Source organism: Silene latifolia, chromosome X (assembly GCF_048544455.1).
Source record: "Silene latifolia isolate original U9 population chromosome X, ASM4854445v1, whole genome shotgun sequence".
Lineage (NCBI taxonomy): Eukaryota > Viridiplantae > Streptophyta > Magnoliopsida > Caryophyllales > Caryophyllaceae > Silene > Silene latifolia.
This window is the reverse complement of record NC_133537.1, coordinates 11,731,286-11,757,112: the sequence shown is the minus strand read 5'-3', so window position 1 is coordinate 11,757,112 and position 25,827 is coordinate 11,731,286. Positions and strand designations below refer to the sequence as shown.

Genomic DNA, 25,827 nt, shown 5'->3' with positions numbered 1-25,827 from the left:
AATGGAGGGACAACGGAGAAAATCAGAACCATTCAGAACTGAATTGCACATCAGAACTCAGAAGACATCGGTGTACTGCTGTAATATGAAAGGTAAACTCGAAATGTATAATGTTCATGTATGTTCCAAGTAAGATTAACTACTGGAGTATTTTGTATGCAATTTGACAACAAAAGTCGTCGATTATTCTAATTTGTTTAGCGATAGGGTAGTATTATTTTCCGACTGATCCCTAATGGAGGGATAGCGGTCGGTAAGCAGCATTCAGAACTGAAATTGCATGTCATAGGAGTATCCTAAAGTTCCAAGGTGAGTAGCCATGGCCTTGTTCATTGCTGGTGGTCCACATCTCAATATCTGAAATTAAGCAAGTAAGCGACAGTCGAAAATGTTTGAGTGAACAAGAAAAGCTAACCAAACAAAATCATTGAATCGAGCGTGATTAAGTGTGTGTACAATGTACCTTAATATCGGAGGCGGGTTCAGGACAATGAGCTTGTATCATTACAAGGAGATGAATCCCACATCCACCAATCCAGTCTTCTGGTGGCTGATCAACATAACAACAATACGATTACTTACGTACTTAACGTTCAAAACTCGTCGTTTTTTACTTATGTCTTACCTCCTTCAAGACATAGTACACGGAAAAACGATCACAGTAGTCGCGAGCAAACCCATCTAACTCTTCCAGTAACATGGAACCAAATATTGTTTACTGATTACAAAACCAAACATCGTTACTGAAGACAACAATCTATTAAATCCGTCATAACACCAAATACAATCATGATAATACGACACCATTCTCACTGATAATGGTGTAACTGAGATCAGACAGTCAGGGCCGACCTTTTAAGATCACGGCTAATATTGAATTGAAGTACCATGGAGGGCGGTATATGCAATACCTTCAAAAGTATATCCTCATAGTTGACATTTGCGTAGACGAGATGAACCTTGGTCTTATCACTTGAATTCTCTAATATCGCTCCAGTCACCTGAGAAGAGCAATTACACAATGCAACAGATTAAAACATTTAGAGAAGAATCGGAATACAGTAAAATGGTAAAAAAGATTTTTCGCAATCTTTTACTACTGTAATGGCTTACTTGGAACATTTGAGTAATTCCTGTACCTCCAGCAAGCATACCGAAAGCTCTAACTTGCCAATATAAAATTGCGGTTATAACTATGACATTACATATTTTTATTAGAAAAAATACGCTTAAAGGTGAAAAGTTTGACAAGTATAATGCTGTAATACCCCGTATTTTATATAATATAATTAATTAAACGGATATTATTATATATTAATTATTATATATATTATTTTACTAATTATGTCGGGATGATAGTCGAGTCGAGTTAATGGTATAGTCGTGTTGATATCGTAAGACCAAGTTACTCGTAAACTTGTGAGACGGGTTTAACTGAATGATAACTTACCCATACCCATGACCCATATCACGTTACCCATACCCATGACCCATTTACCATCTAACTTAACCTTTTAACCTAAGTTTTAACCTAATTTTACCCTAGCAACACCCTCAACCCGCCTCCCTCTTTCATCAGCCCTTTTGGCAGCCTTTCACGCAAAACGAGGGAGAGAGAGAGAGAGCAGGAGTGGTGACGGCGCAGCAAGGAAGGTCAAAGGGAGGTTGTCGACGACGTAGGGTGGCCCTGGTGGTTGTTGTGGTGGCGGAAAGGTAAGCATGTCACATTCCTCCTCTGTTTTCATCTTTTATGTCGGGTTTTTGGTTGGGGTTGCGTGTCTTAGGGAGGGGATAAGGGTGGTTGGTGTCGGGGTAATGGTGTTGGGTGGTCTGAGTCGCCCCTATTGGTGGTGGTTAGGGAGGTTTTGGGTGGTGGTGGTGGTTGTGAGAGGCGGCAGCGACAGGGGTAACCAAAACGGGTTTGGGTTGCGGTTTCAGGCGAGTTTAGACGGCTGGGTTTAGGGTGGCACCACCGTGGACTCGGGGGAGGTCGAAATGGTGGTGCCACGGTGTTTAGGTGCGTGGGATGACGGCGAGTTGGATGGTGGTGGTGTGGCAGGTTATGGTGGTTGGTTGCGGTGGTGGTAAAAAGGAAAACAGTGGGTGTTGGTGATGATGCGCGGTGAACCAGGCCAAATGCAGCCCCTGGTTCGACTTCGACTACGCGGCAATGACCAGCCGGTGGTGGTGGTTCTTTGGTGGTGGGGACGAAGTGGGGGTCAGTCCGTGGTTGTCGTGGTGGCTAGGTGGTGCGTGAGGGTGTGTGAGTGTGCGAAGGGGCGAGTGCGTGAGGGGTTATTCGAGTTGTTTTTTTTGAAACGGGTTTTCATAGTTAATCGTTATAATTGATAACGGTCGTATGTTTAACTAATTAATTTAATTCCGAGTTATTTAATTAATGAAAGACGGGTTTAAGTCGGGTTGTTGAATCGTTTTATGTTCGAGTCGGGTTTTCTTAAAATGTTTAATTCGTTCAATATTTTATCTATCATAGTAGTTATTTAAATTAATTCCCGAGTCGGTTAAATAATTCAAGTCGGGTTTTGAGTCGGGACTGATTAAAGTGGAAAGTTACTATTTCGGGAAAGTTTCCATTTTGGGAAATTCTATATTTAGTAGTTAGTTATAATAAATATTACAATTGTTTTAGGTGACGGATTCGGGAAGGATCGATAATCAAATTCATTTCTTTATTTCTGGACTGCTTAACTGCTTAATTGGATTTGCTGGCACTTTGAGGTAGGGAAATACACTTGCTCTATTAACGTTGTGGAATTGTGTTGACTTGATTCCTGGTTGTTGATTTACGTTACCATTTATATTCGGAAATGTGATCGACTGATTTGACCGTATTGCGTATGATATCACAACATCGGGTGACTGGCATGACTTTATGATTTATCGATTCGATGATTTATATACATATTGCATTGCATTAATTACTATTGAGCATTTCATATGCATTGGAGTTGGAGGAGGATGTGGTGGTGACGATGTGGAGATACGATGTGATGTTGTGATAAGGCCCAGGCGGGTTCTGCAGGACTTGCCCTGGTGTCCTCAAATGTTGTTGGTGGCAGATCGACTTGGTCGATATTTATAGTCTCTAGGGATCGGTATGGTCAGGCGTTCGGGGTATGAGATGTGTGTGATGAGTTGAGATGGAGATGGAGGTGGCGGAGTATCATGCATATCATATTTTATTATTTTATTGTTTTCCCTACTCAACCTCGTGGTTGACCACCCGTGTATTCGTGAACACCGTGATGAACCGTTTTATGGGAAGCGACTTGAGTTTTAAGAGATAGGACGGGAGCTGGATGGGCGTGAGACATTGGATCAGACGACTTAGTATTAGATCATCATCTAGAAGACTTCACTTTTGTTTATGTCAGTTCTTGTAATTTAATTTGAAAAGAGAATTTGTAATAATTAAAGTTAAAATATTTTATAAATTGCCTTGGAGTTTAATTTGTTATTCACTACCTCGGGAAACCGAGATGGTAACAGTCCGTTTTATTAGGGAATGTCTTGCTAAAGGCTCCTTCATAAACCGGGGTGTTACAAAGTGGTATCAGAGCGAACGATCCTCAGGCCTAAACCAATGAACCCAATGAACGTAGGATGTGTCTAAATAAAATGAACCCCTGGGAATGAACTGCTAGGAGCTCACAGTGCGGTTAAGAAGGCGCCCTTAATGCGTGCTCTTTTGCCCTCTCAGTTCTGAACCAGGCAACCCAAGAGAAAACGAGTGAATGGGGTAGTTAGAAGGAAAACCTTGGATATAAGCGAGTTGATGTATACCTTGAGACCTAGTGCTGAAATTATGATATTTATCTGGATGGATGTGAATGACGTGTTGATAGTGCTATTATGTCTGGTAATATGTGGTTATGTGATCCCAAAGCCATGCTAGTATAGTATCGTGATAGTAATGAGAGACACCATTGAATTGCTTGTTCTAGTCGTAACAATCGTGATTAGATGTAAGGGGTAGGTCGGGAGGCGAAGGGACTTCTATGGGATAGATGTTTACGTAAATACAAAAGTGTGAGATTTAAGTTAGGATGAGTTAGTATCGATAGTATGGTTGTAAGAACTTGGAACATGGAAAATGAAGGATTTAGTGTTGAAATCCGTTTTGTTTGATTTTACTCTGTAATTGATCTTGCTGTCATTTCCTTCCTGTTAATTTTCTACGGATGGAAATTTTATGAGAGATAGCCTCGTGAGTTAGTGTTCATTTGGCGTTGGTTCTATGTTTATAGGATATACGGATTAGGAGTAATAAATGTTTTAGTGGGCTGTGGTCGGAAAGTTCCTGTGCAGTGATGTGTTGACCAACGGTTTTGTAAAAATCCTCATTTAATTTGTGTAAATGATTTTTGCATAATTCCAACTCCATCGACTAGAGGTTTCGCATACGTTTCCAAATTGATAAGCCACGAAAATTCTTGATGTCTCTATATTAAATGGTAAGCTTTGCAAACTGGCCCAAGTTTCGGACCAATTCTTTGTCACATACTTGTTTGAACCAACTGAGTTGTAAAATTCTTTAAAAATTGAATTCTTGAACTTTCGACCTCCTTCTTTTATCACGAATTATTAACTCTCTGTATGTAAGAAAAGTAATATAACTTGAGTTTTCGTCGAACGGCTGTTCATTCGTGATTTTCGAAAGTTATAACGTGAATCATGACCGGTAAAATGTGCGTACTATGTGAGTTTTCATATAATTGTTTGGTTATTTCATGAGCCTTACTAATGTGATCTTATAATGTTTTATATGATGATAGTAGCACGCATGTTCAGTAGTTATATATCTTAACAAGTGATAAAATTAAAACTTAGCTGATAACATTGTTGACATGATAGCATGAGCAAAATTGGGTAGCGTAACTTGATTATTAATCGAGGTGAAATGTTTGTACGAGTCCGATTGTTTGCATATTTTGTGGCATGTTGTAATACCTCTGTTGTTCATCATATTCGTATAGTGGTCGGGTATACATAAATATAAAACTATATTATCATATCTTGGTAAATTTGGTGGCGTTAAATGTCCTGATGTACTCGCATGAATATTTACAATAATGATGTTAAATATTTACACATGAACGGTAGTAATGGTTATGTCTAAATGTTCCCACATGTAGGATGTCATCTGAGTCCTAAGGTCCTTTATGTGAGTCTGTGTGCCTATAGTTATACTTATTGCCTTCCTTGTATTAAGTTATTTCAGTTGAACCTAAAACCTACAACATGATAACAAACAGTGTTGTTATTCTTGTTATTGAATATGTTCGTTATTACAATGTCGTAAAGCACTAAAGTGATTCTTGCAAATGCGTGGGTATGATATAAAGGAAACTGTTTGATATAACACGACAATTGGCATATTTATATTCTTGTGTCGTTACTATCAATTATATTAACATGAAGATTGTTATGATAACTATGTTGACAATTATAATAGGATAACCCTTTTGATGATTCACATGATATGTATTGGTTTAAATGATAGTAGTTATAGTTACATTTAATTGAGTCTACGGGTTGCCTAAGTATTTAAGTCGTGCAAATCAGTGAAGTTTCCAAGTTGCTAATCTTTTACTATAGCTAGCATTCTACAAATATATGGTGGCAAATGTATGTTTAAACACTTTATGCGATATCGGTTGTTATCTTTGAAAATGAGTTGTACTAAGTTCTTTGGACACAACCAACGATATGGTTGCTAAAATGTCAAACACCTGTGTGATATGGAATTAATGTTGTTGTTGTCAGGGATCATATGTTGTTACTTTTATTAGCGAGTATGTTTCAGAATTTATACCAAACTAATGGACTAATTCGTGTTGTATGTCTGACGAGTTAAAAGGTTTTGATTACGTGTTATGTTTTTATGGTTTCAAGGTGTTAAGTAGTACTTATGTACCGCATGTTTTAATACTCCTGGTGATTTATTAGTGGTAGGGCGGGTCAATTGTTCGAAATTGGTAATGGTTTTGACTTGGGAGAGGAATTAGGTGGAGTCAATGTTAGATTGTATCTTTGATTACGTGTATTCTTGCGGTTGATATTCCTAAAGTGGTTGTTCTCCGGTAGATAATGCGAATTGTGATGATCTTGAGTTGACCAAAACCCTGGTATTACAACAGATTACCCCCGAAAACTTGTTATATATCTTTCGCACACTTAAACCTCGAGGATGAATCCCTTGTCTTAACACCCTTGTGTCTAAATTTGTTAACCTTCCATTTTGTAGGATGGATCCCTACAACGTACACCCGCAAGACTGTTACATGTCACTTGATGCTGACTTTAATGAGCATTGTGAGAGACTTTGCACTGCCATGGACATGTATGGCCATAATGGGCACCCCGAGTATTTAACTAATACTCGATTAAGAGCGTATACCCTTATCGATTCTATTCCCGACTCTACGGCATACTAAAGGACAAAGAAACGATTTTATATGAGAGAGTTGACCACCCATTGCATGAGGCTATTCCGTGACCCCACCATTCTGCGGCGGGGCCAAATACCCGCCCGAGCATACCTTTGACTTCATAGCAGACGACCCGAGACACGAATTTTACGCTAATGTACCGATGCCGAAAGTGCGATTGAACCACCCATGCCGGACTTCGGGAAGAGGTGAACCGAGAAGGGAATGACATAGAAGTCACCAGAAGCAGAGGAAGCGCGACCTAAGGACCGTTAGGTTAGGGCTAGTAACACCATGATCGGTCTGTTGTGAAACCGTATAAACCTTTGGTTCCTTCTTGTTGTTCTTTTAGTTCGATGTTGTGTTTTAAGTCAAGCATGAACTAAGTAATAAATGATACTTGTTGACAATCGATTAAATTCATAATAAAACCTTGTTTTCAACTTTAATGTTCTTTGCGAAATCTTTTGGTCATGTGTTCTTTTACGATTACATGTCGTTGACAGTGTTTTGTTACATTGGAATATGGAAGTTGAGAAGAGGTTACGAGGACGTAACCATGTTTTTAGTTGGGTAGGATTGTAAAATCTTAAGGTTTATGTTCCACTTGTGTATAGATTGTGGTGTTGATCAAGTTGTAGATCGTAGTTTGTTCAAGCCGATGTTTCACGATGTTTCGTTGCGTGGTACCCACACAAATGTGTCCTCTATGTTGTGTAATTAAACTACTGCTGTTATGGCGCTCTGATAGTTGCACGAGTTCATGAGTGGTGATAGATTTGCATGAAGTAAGTTCCGGGACGTAACTTCTTTTTAGGAGGGTAGAATGTAACATACCGTTTCACCCGCTTAAGTTCATGAGTTCTGGTACTAGGAAATCTGTTTTGGTAACCGCGGTGGTACTTGGAGGTTTGGTAGATGAGCGAACTTCGGACGGTTCATTTTAAGGGGGAAGACTGTAATACCCCGTATTTTATATAATATAATTAATTAAACGGATATTATTATATATTAATTATTATATATATTATTTTACTAATTATGTCGGGATGATAGTCGAGTCGAGTTAATGGTATAGTCGTGTTGATATCGTAAGACCAAGTTACTCGTAAACTTGTGAGACGGGTTTAACTGAATGATAACTTACCCATACCCATGACCCATATCACGTTACCCATACCCATGACCCATTTACCATCTAACTTAACCTTTTAACCTAAGTTTTAACCTAATTTTACCCTAGCAACACCCTCAACCCGCCTCCCTCTTTCATCAGCCCTTTTGGCAGCCTTTCACGCAAAACGAGGGAGAGAGAGAGAGAGCAGGAGTGGTGACGGCGCAGCAAGGAAGGTCAAAGGGAGGTTGTCGACGACGTAGGGTGGCCCTGGTGGTTGTTGTGGTGGCGGAAAGGTAAGCATGTCACATTCCTCCTCTGTTTTCATCTTTTATGTCGGGTTTTTGGTTGGGGTTGCGTGTCTTAGGGAGGGGATAAGGGTGGTTGGTGTCGGGGTAATGGTGTTGGGTGGTCTGAGTCGCCCCTATTGGTGGTGGTTAGGGAGGTTTTGGGTGGTGGTGGTGGTTGTGAGAGGCGGCGGGGGGGGTAACCAAAACGGGTTTGGGTTGCGGTTTCGAAGCGAGTTTAGACAGTTACTGGGTTTAGGTGGCACCACCGTGGACTCGGGGGAGGTCGAAATGGTGGTGCCACGGTGTTTAGGTGCGTGGGATGACGGCGAGTTGGATGGTGGTGGTGTGGCGGGTTATGGTGGTTGGTTGCGGTGGTGGTAAAAGGAAAAGCGATGGGTGTTGGTGATGATGCGCGGTGAACCAGGCCAAATGCCAGCCCTGTTCGACTCAGCCGGCGCGATCGACAGTGGTGGTGGTTGCTGGTGGTGGGGACGAAGTGGGGGTCAGGTCTGGTGGTTGTCGTGGTGGCTAGGTGGTGCGTGAGGGGTGTGTGAGTGTGCGAAGGGACGGGGTGCGTGAGGGGTTATTCGAGTTGTTTTTTTTGAAACGGGTTTTCATAGTTAATCGTTATAATTCGGTAACGGGTCGTATGTTTAACTAATTAATTTAATTCCGAGTTATTTAATTAATGAAAGACGGGTTTAAGTCGGGTTGTTGAATCGTTTTATGTTCGAGTCGGGTTTTCTTAAAATGTTTAATTCGTTCAATATTTTATCTATCATAGTAGTTATTTAAATTAATTCCCAGTCGGTTAAATAATTCAAGTCGGGTTTTGAGTCGGACCGATTAAAGTGGAAAGTTACTATTTCGGGAAAGTTTCCATTTTGGGAAATTCTATATTTAGTAGTTAGTTATAATAAATATTACAATTGTTTTAGGTGACGGATTCGGGAAGGATCGATAATCAAATTCATTTCTTTATTTCTGGACTGCTTAACTGCTTAATTGGATTTGCTGGCACTTTGAGGTAGGGAAATACACTTGCTCTATTAACGTTGTGGAATTGTGTTGACTTGATTCCTGGTTGTTGATTTACGTTACCATTTATATTCTAAATGTGATCGGCCGATTTGACCGTATTGCGTATGATATCACAACATCGGGTGACCGGCATGACTTTATGATTTATCGATTCGATGATTTATATACATATTGCATTGCATTAATTACTATTGAGCATTTCATATGCATTGGAGTTGGAGGAGGATGTGGTGGTGACGATGTGGAGATACGATGTGATGTTGTGATAAGGCCCAGGCGGGTTCTGCAGGACTTGCCCTGGTGTCCTCACCGTATTGGTGCGGATCGACTTGGTCGATATTTATAGTCTAGGGATCGGTATGGGTCAGGCGTTCCTGGTATGAGATGTGTGTGATGAGTTGAGATGGAGATGGAGGTGGCGGAGTATCATGCATATCATATTTTATTATTTTATTGTTTTCCCTACTCAACCTCGTGGTTGACCCCGTGTATTCGTGAACACCGTGATGAACCGTTTTATGGGGAGCGAGACTTGACGGGTTTAAGAGATAGGACGGGAGCTGGATGGGCGTGAGACATTGGATCAGACGACTTAGTATTAGATCATCATCTAGAAGACTTCACTTTTGTTTATGTCAGTTCTTGTAATTTAATTTGAAAAGAGAATTTGTAATAATTAAAGTTAAAATATTTTATAAATTGCCTTGGAGTTTAATTTGTTATTCACTACCTCGGGAAACCGAGATGGTAACAGTCCGTTTTATTAGGGAATGTCTTGCTAAAGGCTCCTTCATAAACCGGGGTGTTACAAATGCAGACCCAAATTATATAGTAAACAAAAAAATCAAAAAAAGTCGAATAAAAGTAATTAGGCCAAACACATCAAATTTGGAAAAAGTACTTTTACAAAAGTTAGGTCAAACAGTCACAATTTTTTCAAGAAGTAGTTTGTGGAAAAACTCATTTTAAAAAGTAAAAACTCTTTTAGGTAAACTTGGTCAAACATTACCTAAATTGGTGGTTCTATTTTTAAGGGAAAAAAATGACTTTTGAGCTTTTAAGAAACTCTTTTCACCTTAAATAATTGTGTATTTGACCAATTTGTGTTATTTAGCTAAAAAATACTTTAAAAAAATTGGGCAAATACACACTAGTATGATTTAAAACGGATATAATCATTAAGAAATCCTAATCATATTAATGGGTTTGTAATTGTTGGATAAAATATCTATTGATTCCCTTATCCAATATGTTAATTATTTGTTTACCTTTGACTCACAATAAATATAAAAGTAAATAAATGACTAAGACCAAAATAATTGGTAACAACCTCTAATTATTCTACACTCAATAATCATTTAAGCTTATCAACAATCATCTCCATTAAGATAATGCACCTGAATTAACGCCTTCAATTACACATGCAATATTACACACAAAGCTAAAAAAATGGCAACACAAGAGAAGCCAAAAGACAACACTACATACTCTTTTTGTCTCATCTTAGACGATCTAAGACGGCTCACCAAGCTTTAGTAATCAATCGGTTCAGTCAAAGCTCAAATTAAGTTATAGTTAGATAGCGGGCTAGATCAATGCGAACAGGGCCGTCTCAAGAAAAGTTGAGGCCCGGTGCAAAAAAAATTATGAGGCCTCAAATATGCAATATAAAAGAACATTTATATAAAATATTAATGCAAGCTCCAAATTATTTAAAAATCGATATTTCGTCTGTGAAATATAAACCGATAAAATGATGTCTTTTGATCTCCGACTTTATTTTGTACTTCATTCAACAGCTGCAAATACATTAAATCTTAGAACAATATTAAAAATTCGTAGAGCAGATAATAATACAATAATATAAAAGAAAATAAAGACTTACAAGATTGAAGATTCACAATCTAAGATTTTTATAGGCAAATAAACAATAAAAATTAAGAAGAAACATCACTTGTCGACCTCTTTAAAACTCAGTGTAAATATGAGATTTTTATAGGCAATTAAAACTCAGGGTAAATCTGAGATTTTTATAAAAACTAAGAAGAAATTCTTTGTACCAAACTTTGACTCCAATCCCTCTAATTTTAAATTTGGATTGAGTTGTGAGGAATTGATTTAGATAATTCATATTTAAACAAGGGTTGTTTAAACATTTACAAAAGAAACGTGGGATACATTTGAGGCAAAATTAAAGAGCAAATTTAATTTGGGAAAGGAATTTAATTATTAGGGGAATGAAATTGTTGAGAATTGGATAGTCAGTGAGATGTAGCGTCAATTACTCAATTCCGATTTCATTGTTTTACCTTTTTTTTTTTTAAATCACATGGGTAATGCCAGATTTGGGCCCCAAAATTTTGAGGCCCAGTGCCAATGCACATAGTGCACCAGCCTTTAGACGGGCCTGAATGCGAATCAGGCCAGGCGGGTCGAACCCTCATAATTGAAGTCGAGGACCGTCACTAGTGGTAAGACTTGTGAGCTGGGCACACGGCTGGCAGGCCAAAACTCAGCCTAAGGAGACATACCAAGTTGGGATGGGTAGCCCACACTTCAAACCAATCTCGAGCCTTAGCCTTAATAGGTTATTTAAATAGACGAGATAAGCTTTTTTGCTAATCCATAAACATTCTAATGTGAAAAAATACCACACCATTTTATACCAAAGACGAATTTAATAAACCCGATTAACAATAATTTGTGTTCTCACTATCTCGCTGCAAAGTTTATTTCTTACATATAAATAGAGCGTTTAGATATCAACTAACTTAGTTAATAGAATTATAAGAGCCTGAGAGTAGGTACTTTTGACACGACTTATAAATACCGTCAACATCAAAATCGTCTTAGTTCCCTTGGGCCTTGGCATCGATAAAACAAAAACATAAAAATATAAATAGTAGACCCAATAAACTCTTGACACATGTTTACAAGTTACAACTACATGTCTACATGACAAGCCCAAAGGCCAAAGCTCCAAACCTAATAAAGTCACCCTTCTCTATCATATATCACACTCATATAAGTCATCCATCCATATTTTGTAGTCACACCATTTTCTAGTCTAGCCTCAAAAACAAGCAAAGGATGATGATAGGTGTTGAAGAAGCTCTGAAAATCGTAATCGCCGCATCAGAGCGGCTTGAACCCGAGACCCTTTCACTTGACCAGTGTCTCGGCAAAGTTCTGGCTCAGGACATTCTTGCCCCTGATCCTCTCCCTCCTTATCCTGCCTCCATTAAGGTCTTTTTTTTTTTATATATATTTGCCTTATTTTTTGCGCATGTAGTGTTTTTTATATGTTTCGGGTTACTTGGTTGCTTGTTGTTGTTGTTGCTGTTTTCAAGTGAGAAAATTGAAGTGCGTTGATGACATTTTGGGTGTAGAGTAATCATATGAGGAGTATGTTTTTGTGTCTTGATGAGTTAGTGATGAAAGCGATTATGTTGACGGGTTTTGAACCTAGGTATTGTATTGTGATAGTGAGAAAATTAGCACCATAACCACAAAGTTATCATGTTGAAAGGTTGAGCCTTAGAGCTTTTAATGAATCTATATCCCTTTATTTTGGGTGGTCTTATTGAGAAGGACCTGATGGATTCACCGCTATGTTGAGAGGTTGAGCCTTAGAGCTCTTAATGATTCTATAGCTCATGCGTGAGTGGTTTATATGGAGATAGACTTGTTGGAATCACCTACGTGAGTGTGAAGGATTGGCCTCCTTCTATGAGAGACTAGGCTATCTCTCTAGAGCACTCGTGAGAATCCCAAGGTTCATTTGGCCATAAATTTGTTGAATTGTATCGCGGAACTCGTCTGGAACTCGTTTCTCAATTGTTGGAATATAGTATCACTATAGGGGCGAAGATATAATTAGAGAATATTTGTTGTTGTGTTGTGGTATGGAGGCCACTGAATGAGAAACGAAATCGCCCCGACTACGATACAAATCGATGTAGGCGTCGTCCCCCAAGGTCACACAACACTCCTAAAAGTTGTGTACTCAACTATTAGGAGTTGGAACTCATATGGTATGCTCAAAATTATCATAGAGAAGGTAGTAAAGATATATGAAGATGTGTTATTCTCAAATGACTACACTTCTCTATTTATAGTGGTTAATTAGCACCATAACCACAAAGTTAGTGGCCTAACCACCACCATGAACATGAGCCAAAAATCATGGAGTTAGTGGCTATAATCATGCAAGTAGTGGATAAAGTGTAGAGATTCTCTTACGAGGAAAATGGAAGGCTTCTCTATGATGTAATCTATTTAGACAACATTACTAGCCTTTGCATTACTTCCAACAATAGTTGCTTGTTGGGTTTTGATTTCGAAGATTGCTATTGTGGTTGTCAGGAAGATTCTTGAATTGGCTGTTTTAAAATTGAAATGGTGTATTCGTGTCTGAGAATTCTTAGGTACACCAGGTACCCTAGTTAATGAAAAATTAGAATTGTCAACACTTACCATTAAGAACAGGGTAAAATCTAGGTGTATAAGGTAAAATCTAGGTGAATTAGAAAAGGAGCATTCTCATTGATTTGGGTGTAGGGCAACATGGGACACTGGTCTTAAGTGAGAAAATTGAAGTGGGTTGATGACATTTTTGGGTGTAGAGTAGTCTTGTATGTTTTTGTGTATTGATGGGTTAGTGATGAGGGTTATTATACTGACCGATTTCGAACTTAGGTATTATTGTATTGTGTCAGTTGCTCACTTGCTTGTTGGTTTTTGGTTTCGAAGATTGTTCCTTGGGAAGCAGATTTTGTGTCCCATTTTGGTGTTTCATCTTGTGTCCCATTCTCTTTATCTTCCGACACAACAACTTCATATGAGATTTACCCCCAATTCTTTTTAATGATTAGTAGTGATGTGACAAATGAAAAGGTAGCGGGTCACAAGGTGGGGCACGGAAATGGAACAAAGGATATGGATTCTGCTATTGGGGTTGTTGGGTTTGAAGATTCTTGAGTTGGCGGTTTGAAATGGGGTATTGGTGTATAGAGTATAGACATATTCGTTTGGCGTATTATATATGGAGTACATCTTGACCTAGCACTTAAACGGGCCGACTTACTACTCACATGCATGGGTCACTTAGAAATCGCTCGAGTAAGCAAAAAAACGGGATTCTTTAAAGTTGGACATCAGATTTGGGCAAATCAGTAATGAAATGGCTCAAGTAACAAAAAACCCCGGCTGGGAGGAACTTTCTCATCGGAAAAATCCACAGTTTAGTTGGTAAAATCAATATTGATGGCCAGTCCGCGCACCTGGTCTTGAAAGCAGCTGGCTGACTTTCCTACAGACATCGAAGATCCAACAGAATAAGCGGCAGATGCAATCAATGAAATGAGATATATATTGTAAGGGTGGAGTGGTGCTTGTATTATGGGATATGGTGATGGTTGGATATTGTCATTGATATATCATCACTCCTTGCATGAAGACATTTGATTTTTTTCGATTCCATCTAATAATGCTTTAAGCTTCAGGTTGGTTGAATTTTCTGGGAGGTGGACTTTAACAATTATTATGATTTAATATGTTTACAGGATGGATATGCAGTAGTTGCTGCGGATGGCCCCGGGGAATACCCTGTAATTACTGAATCCAGGGCGGGTAACGACGCTCTTGGGGTGACTGTGACTTCTGGAACTGTTGCTTACGTGACTACCGGAGGTAGGCTTTATATGTCCCAATTTAGGAATTTGACTTTATTTATATCTGTTGAATTTCATCCTATGTGAAAAAAAAAACACAACATAATTGGTTTCTAACTGCTACAAGTTTCAAACCTTTTCACTGACCTTGTTTCATTATAGATCTTACTTTGTGAGGGTTTGTTGTCTTATGAGATGTTTGTGTACTATTTGTTGGTAAATAATCTTTTCTATGTATTAAGATGTTTGGCCTCATGTAAGATATGGCATTTGAGGTTTTGAACATCTTATTTTGATATTATTTTGTCCTACTTATCATCTCTTGTGTCTGAAATGGAAATCTGACTGCATAAGTGTAGTTTTTCTAGATTGCAAACACTCTGAGTTTTGGTATGGGCATCATTGATTGTCTTCCGTGGATGTTCAAGTAATACTCATTAATAACATTGGAATTCTCAAGGTTTAAACACACTGATTGGTCATAGGAGTATGATTCTGCGGCGTGATACTTTCTCATCCCCGAGTTATTTTTTCACTCTTTTCTTTTCTTTCAAATTTGCACACAGGGCCCATCCCTGACGGAGCCGATGCTGTTATTCAAGTTGAAGATACTGAAGAAATTAAAAGTGATTCCAGTGAGTCGAAACGAGTGAGAATACTGGTGCAAACTAAGCCTGGTGCTGATATTCGTCCAGTGGTATGTTACCTCCTCTTCTAGAATAACATAATTGTGCTATACTTCCTTGCACACTTTTCTGTGGGACTTTGTTTTGGCATCATTCTACCTTAGAATGATATGATCGATATATCTCACATACGAATAGTTAAATAATGAAATAACTTAGATTTGCTGCTTGTGCTGATTTGTCCTTAAACGATTAGTTGGTGAAATATTTAACTCTGTTGTGTCACTCCTGACAATTCTTTCTTAGGGCTGTGACATTGAAAAAGATGATGTGGTCTTGAATGCTGGTGATCTTATTGGCACCTCAGAAATTGGTCTGCTTGCCACTGTGGGTGTGACTTTGGTGAAGGTATATGATGTGTCATGACTCATGAGTGTCTGCTTCATTTTGTTTGATAAATTTCCTTGGCGCTTCGAATGACTGATTATTTGTGCTTTATGGTAGGTTCATCGCACACCAACTGTCGGAGTACTTTCAACTGGAGATGAACTTGTGGAGCCAACAACCAGAAATCTACAGCGTGGTCAGGTAGTTGGCTCATGATTCAACACTTTGTCGCTCTTTGATACTGCCAGTTTCTACCTGTTGGCATGCTATGCTATTCAGAATCCTCTTAATATTTGTAATCTTAAAAAATTATAATCTATTGGAATGAAGGTGGGCTTTTCCTGCCGTGTTCATTTTGGCAATTTGGGGTAAGAGACAGAGGAGGCGGTTGCACAAAAATCACCTGTTGTATTTTAGTTTCTGGTCATCATTATGCACAAAGGAAATGTGAAAATAAAATTTTGTTTCCTCTTTTTCCTTCTGCTCTCTTCCTTCCGGGCATGAATGACATATAAATGCTTATCAATTGTCACTTCCCTTGGTTATTCTAGCACTCGAGCTCCCCTGAAAGCTAAAATGAAAATATTTAATTTTATAATTTTGTGTCAAGTTTAAATAATCAGAACATGATAACCATGCTATCATGTCCTATATTGTAAGCTTTAACATATTATAATGTCTACGTTGTCATTGTTATGATTGATTATAGAAAATCATGATAGCCAACTTAGTGGATGGTCAGATATTTCCCACCCAAAACTAATGGCTGAGAGAGCCTGAGGTTCGTCTGTCTCGGTGACCACTAAAGTGAGGTGGGCTGGTGGCCATCGTTTAAATTCTCGTGCCATACCGATGTGTGGTTTGCCTGCCTGAGTCAGCTGTTGTGACACATTTTAATGCTAGTTGTATGGAGCTTTGAAAAGTCTGAAAATAAACAAGTCAGAAATTTCTTGTGAGCAGATAACTTGATTTCACAATGTATGATGTTTGTTGTAGTAGAATGGCCATTCCCCATACCGGATAGATTTGCATTTCCTTTCATCTACCTATGATTCACTTTTTGCTAGATGTCTTAACTTCTATATTCTTACAGAACTGATGCTTACTATTTCATTGTAGATTAGGGACTCCAACCGTGCTATGCTACTAGCAGCTGCAGTGGAACAAAGATGCAAAGTTGTTGACCTAGGTATTGCTCGTGATGATGTGACGGAACTTGAAAAAATCATCGACAAGGCATTTGCTGCTGGAGTTGAGATTATTTTGAGTTCTGGTGGAGTTTCAATGGGTGATCGAGATTATGTGAAACCATTGTTAGAGAGGAGAGGAAAAATGCATTTCACTAAGGTGACTATGTTTACTCCAAGTGTGGCTCTGTAAGGTCCACCTGGTTCACAATCTAGGTTAAACATTTATTGTCTGATACCTTGGCGCATTTTAGGACTTGCTCAGCTGAGTGGGATCAATTCATACTCGAAGCTTCCGAGCTATAATTTGTTTATGTTCTTTTTTCTTCTTAATACTAATTTTATGGAATAGTTATGAATGTTGTAGGTTCTCATGAAACCGGGGAAGCCTTTGACGTTTGCTGAAATGAATGTAAAGCCGTCCCAGAGTAAGGAAGTTTCCAAAGTGTTAGCTTTTGGATTGCCTGGTAACCCAGTAAGCTGTTTAGTCGCTTTCCATCTCTTTGTGGTGCCAGCTATTCGCTGTCTTTCTGGATGGACAAACCCTGATCTGCTAAGGTACAAATACTATTGTGACCTGATTCTATCGTTTATATAAACTTATTTTATACTACCTCCTTTCCAAATTATTGACCCTGTTTTATTCTGTGGTCAATTGATGTCAACTTTGACATTAGTTTCTTCAAATATATGTATAGATACGATATAAAATCTGATTATTATTTACATATTATTGTGTTCAAAATGTTGGTAATATTGTTTATTGTAAGAAAATATTGGCAAAACTAATCATCGTTTGACCAACAAAGTCAAAGGTAAACACTATAAATGGGTTGGGGGGAGTATTGCGCTGGTTAACTCATCACTACATTATTGTCAGATCAATTGTACCTTATCAGCTTCACGCGTTGGTTTCATGTGTAGGGTTCATGCTTGCCTTGAGCGGCCAATCAAAGCGGATCCCATTCGACCTGAATTTCACCGTGCTACTATCAAATGGAAGGATAATGATGGATCAGGGAGACCTGGGTAGGATTTTTCGAATGTTTCCCCTTTTGCCTGTACTTTCACTGCTCCACTTTCGACTTCTACCCTCTCATAGCTGATAGTTCTCTTTTCGGAGCTTTGATGGTGGGAGCCTGTTCACTTAAATAGCTTATACCATATAGTTTTGAAATCATTCAATTTTACATGCTATATATTTGTCTTTAAATCTCAGTTTTGTAGCTGAGAGCACTGGTCAACAGATGAGCAGCCGTCTTTTGAGTATGAAGTCTGCAAATGCTTTGTTAGAGCTCCCACCTGGAGGAGCAGTGCTTCCTCCTGGAACAGTGATGTCTGCCATTGTAATTTCTGATTTACTCAACGCTGTTGTGAAGAAGGAAATTGCATCACAAGAAACGCCTAAGGGGCCTGCTGTAACCGACTTTGGGGACTGTGCTGTTCAAGTTGCAATTTTGACAGTTAGTGATACTGTTGCAGAAGGAGCTGGACCTGATCGTAGGTAAACTTGTGGATATTTGCAGTCTATTTCTGTATTTCAGGCACAAACTCTTCCTTGTGAAGTTTTTGTGTCCTTTCTTCATGTGAATTTTTGATATTTGCCAGTCGTAACTACTGGTTGTAGGAATTAGCTTAATATTACATGTGTATCTTTTAATCAAGAAGTATGTTCTCCTTTAGCTCTAGGTCTGTGACTGTGGAATAAATAGCTTTTCATTAAGGAGGGATGATAATTTGCTATGCAACATGTAAAAATGTAAAACCTTCACATATATGCCCTGGTCATTGCTGCTGGTTGATGAATTAAGTTAAAGCCGCATTTGCATATTTTTTTTCCTTATGAAGCATGCTGTTAATTAGTTTTAGGTCTGTGACTATGTGTTTTATGTAACATTGACGACTCCAGATGAAGAAAAATAACACTCATAACATATCTGCTGGAGCTTGTGCAGGATTGTGGCTTCCTTGTTAAGTTTTAGCAACATTTGCAGTTAAAACATGGAGTTGAAATTAGTCCATGAACATATACATTGTCTTTACAAATTGCAATCATATGCTTTTTGTGTAAGAGTTGGAAAAGGTGCATCTGGATACGCCATTTTGAATCATCATTTCAAAATAGGTCACTGCATTGATGCTACAACAATTTAAGCGCATATGATGTTACTCCTTGTTGGAGCATAACATGGAGTACAAAAGCTTTGCTACATTTGCCAATCTTGGCTTTTGATTATTTACATGTGGACAGATATATCTACTGTTACCATGACTATGTACAGCCTCACCATCTATAGGTGGTGTTACCCGCCCTTAGTAATTCAAGAATTGCATCAACTCTCCCTCTTTTGTAAATAACTGCTGTACGCTCACACCTTGTTACACCAGATATGATCATCATGGTTGTAGTGTTGTACCCAGAAACATGGATTGGATTGGATGCGATTATTGTGATGTAGATACACAAAACGTCAGTTGTCACAAAACTTGTCTGATTTGAATGTTAGAAGTGTGACATAGCGCTATTGTTATATATTGGAAGATCTTGTTTTCTATTTAAAATATTTCGCTTGTATTTGCAGTGGTCCAAGGGCTATCGCTGTTATTAATTCTTCATCCGAGAAGTTGGGAGGAGCAAAGGTTGTTGCGACTGCTGTTGTTCCAGATGATATACCCAAAATTAAGGAGATTTTACGGAGATGGAGTGATGTAGATAAAATAGATCTTATACTTACACTTGGTAAGTGCTGTTTTTTGTCTGATGTTAGTTTATTTTTATGACCACCTGCTTTGTTGCACTACTTGTGGAGTTGTGGATGATCGAATCTGAAGAGCACCACCAGGGAAGGGTGAATTAAGATTCTAATTCTCAGTTTAAACTTTGCAATCTAGGTGGAACTGGCTGCACGCCAAGAGATGTTACACCTGAAGCAACAAAAGAAGTAATCGAAAAAGAAACTCCTGGTCTTCTATATGTCATGATGCAAGAGAGTCTAAAGGTAATGTCTTGTTTCACATCGTTCTTTAGAAGCAAAGGTATTTTTTTTCATTGGAGAATTATTCTTTAGCGTAATTTAGAGTCTAGTCCAACCAGAGCCTATATGTTACTATATTTTTTTCAACTCACCCTTCTCTTAGAAGGATGAGGAAGTGACTCTTTGCTATTCACATTTCTGGCCATTTGTGGTTCTGCTCTCACTCTTTTCTTTATATCTGCGTCTTTCTGATTCTCTATTTGGTTTCTTCATATAGGTTACACCATTTGCCATGCTTTCTCGTTCGGCTGCAGGAATAAGAGGTTCTACACTGGTAAGTCCAACATTCAGTTTTGTATTCCTATTTATACACTTTGCTGTGAATAAATCATGAACTGTCCAATTGTTGATTGCGCTTTATTTAGCTAATCTACTTTGCTTCTCATAAGTTATAACGTTGGTAAGTAAAAAGCAAAATCCTTTCTAAAACGACATTAGCTATAGGACCATCACAAAAGCTATTTGTTCTGAATGAGCAGGAATGATGTGCTTGGCTTTGCTATGTATATATTGTCGAAATCCCCATTTACAGTGGTAGTCTGGTAGAGTTGCCATTTGGGTTATTGTGCCATACCTGTGTCAGGTTTTGCGTCTGTTTCTGCTAATTTATATCAATAAAAAAGGCTGTGTCGGCATTAAGTTACTTGTGTGCAATCTTTGCCTTTATTGTTTCTCACATTCCTGCTTGATGAGCAGCAGATAGTCATTGATGTGATTTCATCCTACTATTGATACAGATAATCAACATGCCGGGAAATCCCAATGCGGTAGCAGAATGCATGGAAGCTTTACTGCCTGCTCTCAAACATGGTTTAAAGCAAGTGAAAGGCGATAAGAGAGAGAAGCACCCTCGTCATTTGCCTCATGCTCTTGCTGCACCCGTGGATACTTGGGAAAAGAGCTACAACAAAGCCACTGGCGCTGAAGAGCACGGCTGCTCATGCTCCCATTGAGGTAAGAGGATATGGAAGCCACAAAAAAATTTGTGTCATTTCATCTTTTTCATCAGCAAAATTACATACTTCTCAAATTTGTGAGTTGCAAAAAAATCTTTGTTTGTCTAATAAAATAGCAAGGGGATGAAATAAGTGTTACTCGTAGTTTCTCTGGATTAAAACCGGACACTCATTGGATAATGTCAATTTTAGTTACAGGGGGGAGTTTATGTTTCATCACAAATGAAAAAATTATAAATATATTTTCATTGATTTATTCTTATGAACATTCTTGTTATATGGCGGTGACAGGTAATATAGTCTCCGATGATCCCTTTAGGCTTTAGCACAATGATGCTGGTTTGCAACGTAGAGCCCCCGCTGATCTTGTGAGCGGCCTGACAACCCTGGCATCTTCGACTGCAAAAACTTGCTCACTGGTGTAGTTTGGTTTCACATAGCCTGATCCTGTATCATTAAACGAGGCTCCATTTTCCAGAACGTCCCCTACTGATCTAAAATTGTATCCTTTACCGTTTTCCTTGTTGATTTCCCTTGTTATCTGCCGTGAACAAAATGTATTTTAGTAATAAAAACTAGTCGGAAATTATCTAGTTAACTTTATGATGTTCTTGTTTGTGGCCTAAAACTAAATAGTCCAAAAGCAAAAAGAGTTTACCTCTTTATTCTTAGTTGGCGCGACAAACAGGTTTGACTGACTCTTTATGCTGGGATTCATGCTTCCTCCTATTGCATAGAGCTCCCATCCTAAGTAGAGATTGTTGACAACATGCGCATATCCATGGCGTACTCTGCAAAACCGTTGGATTATTTATATGATGTATTCTACCATTACATTGAAGAATGGGTGTTTCATCTTTCTTTGTTTTGTTGTTGATTTGGATGTGATGCATATTTTAACGGCGAGATTATTATGATCAAACCTTGGCATGCGCTGGTGGCAATTAGGGCCGAAACGGTTGTAGACAACAGTGACCTTCAAGTTTTTGTCGTCCTGGAAGTCGTCATCGTGACCGAGGAGCATGACCTTGTCATGGTCTCTAAACCAATTGTTCGAGATGGTAACATTGGTTGAGCCAAGCGTTACGTCAATAAGGCCGTCCTCACATCTGTAAAGAGTGTTGTGGTCTATCCATATCTTTGTTGAAGCAAGTAGTCTGATCGCATCCCCATCCATCTCGCTCAATTGCATCAACTGTGCACCGGGTCCCATCACTGTGCTTGCAGGCTGGGCGCGACAATGGTGAATCCGCAAACTATGGATGATCACATCAGTCACCTGAGAATGCCATGAAGGTTAGAATCTTACATATGATTCTTTTTCTATTTTTAATGGAGCTAAAGACCCGGCCTTAGAATTATGATGAAATAAAGCAAAAATGTGTCGAGCATGGTTCTATTATTATCGTAATTTATGTCATGGGTCAAGCCTCTATATGTTTTGAACACGTGGTTAAGAACACCTTAGGAGACGTAATAATGTTGATTTTGCTTCAAAGCCAGCCAAAAGGGCATAATTGATGTAGACGGGTTACGAACCCTGGTTGTCGGTTAAAGGAATACCTTGTGGAGCAAGAGGCAACCACCCTTTGCAATATGAACACTTCCGCCTCTCCCATCAATGGTCGTAAAGCTTCCGACAACTAAGGTCTTTTCAAGCTTGATGTTCATATCCTTTTGGAATGTAATCCAAACTTTTCCCGGTATCATAGTAACCCCATATCGGAGAGTCCCTGGCTTAGGCTTTAAAGGGTCATCACTAGGATCAGTAACGACATACATTGTCGTCCCTTTGCCAATGTTGTTTGTCATCTTCCCTGCAAACCCAACCGAGCACCTTGCTAATTGTTCCCTTTGCTCTCTCCATTTGGGGTTGCGTCGCCAACAAACATCAATGGCATTCAGTTTTGAAAGGCCGCGTTTCTGAGCCAATACCGATATGGCTTCTATTCCTAGGATAATATAGAGAATGAACAAACGGAGGGAAGAACGAGTCACCATTTTTATTGATTTACGATGTTCTTATGTCCGTTTGCTCTGATATTTTTTCCTGTTTGGGGGATGGAGGGTATTTATTTGGAGGAAAAATGTCTGTTATGTTGTTTTATGCCTCACAAAATTCAGGGTTTTTACAGAAGTTATGAACTATTAATAGTAAATTAGCAGGCTGTGTGCTCTGCTGTTATTTTTCCTGCTAGTTGTCTAAAAATAAGAAGTCAAATACCTATGTAGCCAAGTTTCTGCTTGTTTTATCATTTTGTATTTATTTTGATGAAGAAAAAATGTTGATTTTGATCGATAATTTCTTGCTCTGATAAAATGATTTAAAAGTTTTTAAAATTGATATGAAAATAGTTACCCTAATATGCTGAACATGATAAATCTTACTGCACATCCAAAGATAAGTACGAGAATTAATCATCAAAATTTACATCATTTTATCACCAAATTTCAATAGCGAATAAATTTGAGATGGAGATAGTATTATTACATGCTGGTAGCGTTTTTATTTTATTTTGATTTTGAAATCTTCTGCCACTTATTTTCAAAAATACTACCTTCGGTTTTTTTAGAATAATCCCATTTTTTTAAGATTTGAGACTATTTTAAACAAATGCAGTAATTCCTAAGAATTAGGAGTATCTTTATTACTTACTCCATATGAGATACGTTCTTGTATGAACAATGGAGTATCCGAGATTTCATATTATGCAATTTACATGTCTCTCCTTTGAGTTCACATACATATATATTTATGTCGCGAATCTCAGGTAGGACGCAGAAATCCTTGATGTTCATATACTAACACACTTCCTTGCTCATTCTCATACACTGATCTGTATAAATTGACAGTGTAAAACCCAAGTAGCATCAGAAACAAGATTATCAGAACCGAAACAACTACTTTTTTCGGTTTTCCAGGCTTCCTCAATTCCTTAAGCATCCTAGTACCATATTCGCGCTTACTTTTGATTTCCTCCTCTTTCATATCTTCCTTCTTCTCGGTCTTTGCTTCCGATTCATGATAGTTAGGAACGACACTTGGAGCGTCTTTCTGTGTTTGAGGATTTGGGATTTGTGTATCTTGTTTCGGTTTTTCTTGCTCTTTGGCTTCTGGAGCCGAGGTTATCAGTTTGGGTTGCTTGATGTGTAGAATACCGCCTTCAAATTTAGCAGTGATTTCTTTTGTGTCGACATTTGGTGGGACTCGAAACTCCTTGCTGAATCGCTTCCATTTGTTGTCACCAATTGGACGTTCCCCGCTAACTCGTAGGATGCGTGATGTCGTTAGCTGAACCTTCAGCTGGTCTTTTTTAAAGCCTGAAATATGTATCTCCATTAGAAAAAGATGATTATTCGACAATACAGTAATACAGTATAGTTAGTACTCCCTATGTCTCGGTCAATTATGTACGTTTTCCTTATTTAGTATTCACAGATGCGAGCTTTTAAACCACCTCGGATAATGGAACCTATGTTGGTAATGTATGTAGGGAGTCGTAGAGCTTACCTGGGAGACAAAGTATCACGGTTTCATACCCTTCCGCGGACATCAAATCCGATACTGGTTCAAAATCTTCGTATACACGTTCAGAAGCTTTGTTCATCATCATAGCTGTTTCGTAATTGTTGGTATGAAATCCCGAAGACTGTTTGTTTCTGTTCATCGTCTGCATCCTGAATATATATAGGCACTACATTAAGAAAGTAGTTGTGAGAAAAGGCGGTTGTTTTTCGCTTCTCCTTTACTCAATGTCAGAAGAATCTATACAATGTTGGAAGTTTCATAATGAAGCAAGGATTACGAAAACCGGGATTTGTGCTTTACTATAAGACCTTAGCATGTATGGTGTATAGCAAAGTTACGATGAAAAGGAAGGAATATGAGGAAGAAAATTAAGGAAATTTTGCTTTCCCTCATCATAGAAGTCACCATCTTTGCAATCATGTAGCATTGGAATATCTACTTTGAGAAGAAATAACATGCAGAATTCATTACTTATAAATAGCAGCTTAAATCAGTTGAATTTTCCGTCGAAAACAAAGAAGTTACTCCTTAATTAACAGTAAAAATTTAGTACAAAGTAGAACCAGTTAAGATGGCTAAGGTTACCCCGGCTCGTGTGTTCGAAGATTACGAGCCTCCAGCCGATTTGGTAACAGAGGATGAATGTGACACCTTTCTCATTTATCTCCCTGGTATAATTTACTTAAAACATAAACTCTTTGTTACGAATTTTACGTGTAATTTAGGCGAGAGTCTTTGAAACAATGGTGTCGTAAGTCGGAGTATAATATATGGAATGATGATTAATGCAGGATTTAAGAAGGAAGAGTTGAGAGTTCAGTTAAGTACATCAGGAATGCTCAAGGTCAGTGGAGAACGTCCCCTTAGTGATCATATATACCAACGTTTTTACGAAGAATTTCGACTTGCGTCGAAATGTGACACTAAGAAAATCACTGCTAAATTTGAGGGTGGCATTCTTTTCATTAGACAACCAAAACTAATTACCCCTGAAGAACCACAAGAAGTTCCTCCACCGCAACAGCTACAACAGGAAGTTCCTGAAAAGGCGAAAGACGATGAGGAGAAATGTGGAGGAATAGAGCAACCAAGGAAGGTTGTGAATTACGGGTTATTTAGAGAGCCTAACAATATTAAGAAGCTTGGTGTTTCTGTTGCAATGGTGTTCATTAGTGCCTTCTTCATTTCTTACATGTTCAAGTCTTCTATTGGGAGCGAGAATGAAAGTATGATGGGACGTACATAATCTCGGTACTACCCTCTCACATACAGTATGTAGAATCCATCTGAAACAAGAACTTGTTTTTACTTCATTTTAAGTTTCGCTTTGTTACTAATGAGAATGTGTACCGAACATATTTAAGAATTTCTTATCTCAGGTCGGCCTTTTAACCAATTAGTTCAAAATATCTCGTCACATATGATACTTCTGACACGAATAAAGTATTTATTAATCGTAATTCTTACCCGAAAAAACCGGGTTAGATTTCAGAAAAAAGATCATGTTTGAAATTGGAACAATTCTACACGTCTCACTT

The 25,827-nt window shown here is 38.4% G+C and overlaps 5 protein-coding genes across 6 annotated transcripts; 2 read left to right on the top strand and 3 right to left on the bottom strand.

Annotated features, from left to right (window-relative positions):
- Nucleotides 1–53: 53 nt before the first annotated feature.
- LOC141616878 (NADH--cytochrome b5 reductase 1-like) lies at nt 54–4,987 on the bottom strand. Its single transcript, XM_074434036.1, has 6 exons — nt 4,972–4,987; nt 1,114–1,193; nt 840–1,001; nt 626–709; nt 464–550; nt 54–357 (listed from the first exon to the last, which is right to left on the bottom strand). The coding sequence occupies exons 1-6, from the start codon at nt 4,985–4,987 to the stop codon at nt 265–267; spliced, it is 522 nt and encodes a 173-aa protein (XP_074290137.1). The 3' UTR covers nt 54–264.
- Nucleotides 4,988–11,884: 6,897 nt separating this feature from the next.
- On the top strand, nt 11,885–21,363 carry LOC141622869 (molybdopterin biosynthesis protein CNX1-like). The gene is made up of 14 exons (XM_074438889.1): nt 11,885–12,143; nt 14,462–14,588; nt 15,136–15,266; nt 15,502–15,603; nt 15,700–15,783; nt 16,702–16,929; nt 17,137–17,327; nt 17,694–17,798; nt 17,989–18,273; nt 19,352–19,509; nt 19,662–19,768; nt 20,022–20,078; nt 20,542–20,758; nt 21,052–21,363. Exons 1-13 carry the CDS (start codon nt 11,988–11,990, stop codon nt 20,755–20,757), a joined length of 1,947 nt encoding a protein of 648 aa, XP_074294990.1. The 5' UTR covers nt 11,885–11,987; the 3' UTR covers nt 20,758; nt 21,052–21,363.
- LOC141622870 (putative pectate lyase 4) lies at nt 20,885–22,854 on the bottom strand. The gene is made up of 4 exons (XM_074438890.1): nt 22,324–22,854; nt 21,684–22,039; nt 21,419–21,551; nt 20,885–21,301 (listed from the first exon to the last, which is right to left on the bottom strand). The coding sequence occupies exons 1-4, from the start codon at nt 22,759–22,761 to the stop codon at nt 21,083–21,085; spliced, it is 1,146 nt and encodes a 381-aa protein (XP_074294991.1). The 5' UTR covers nt 22,762–22,854; the 3' UTR covers nt 20,885–21,082.
- On the top strand, nt 21,968–25,617 carry LOC141622873 (uncharacterized). Of its 2 annotated transcripts, none has more exons than XR_012533123.1 (2): nt 21,968–22,056; nt 25,081–25,167. XR_012533123.1 is itself a non-coding variant. In XM_074438892.1 (2 exons), the coding sequence occupies exons 1-2, from the start codon at nt 24,861–24,863 to the stop codon at nt 25,533–25,535; spliced, it is 555 nt and encodes a 184-aa protein (XP_074294993.1). In that variant the 5' UTR covers nt 24,783–24,860; the 3' UTR covers nt 25,536–25,617. The 2 variants fall into 2 exon arrangements, 1 of the variants encoding a protein (XP_074294993.1); XM_074438892.1 differs by lacking the exon at nt 21,968–22,056 and adding an exon at nt 24,783–24,960 and having other exon boundaries at nt 25,081–25,617.
- LOC141622872 (uncharacterized) lies at nt 23,434–24,535 on the bottom strand. The gene is made up of 2 exons (XM_074438891.1): nt 24,272–24,535; nt 23,434–24,081 (listed from the first exon to the last, which is right to left on the bottom strand). The coding sequence occupies exons 1-2, from the start codon at nt 24,435–24,437 to the stop codon at nt 23,528–23,530; spliced, it is 720 nt and encodes a 239-aa protein (XP_074294992.1). The 5' UTR covers nt 24,438–24,535; the 3' UTR covers nt 23,434–23,527.
- Nucleotides 25,618–25,827: the final 210 nt, after the last annotated feature.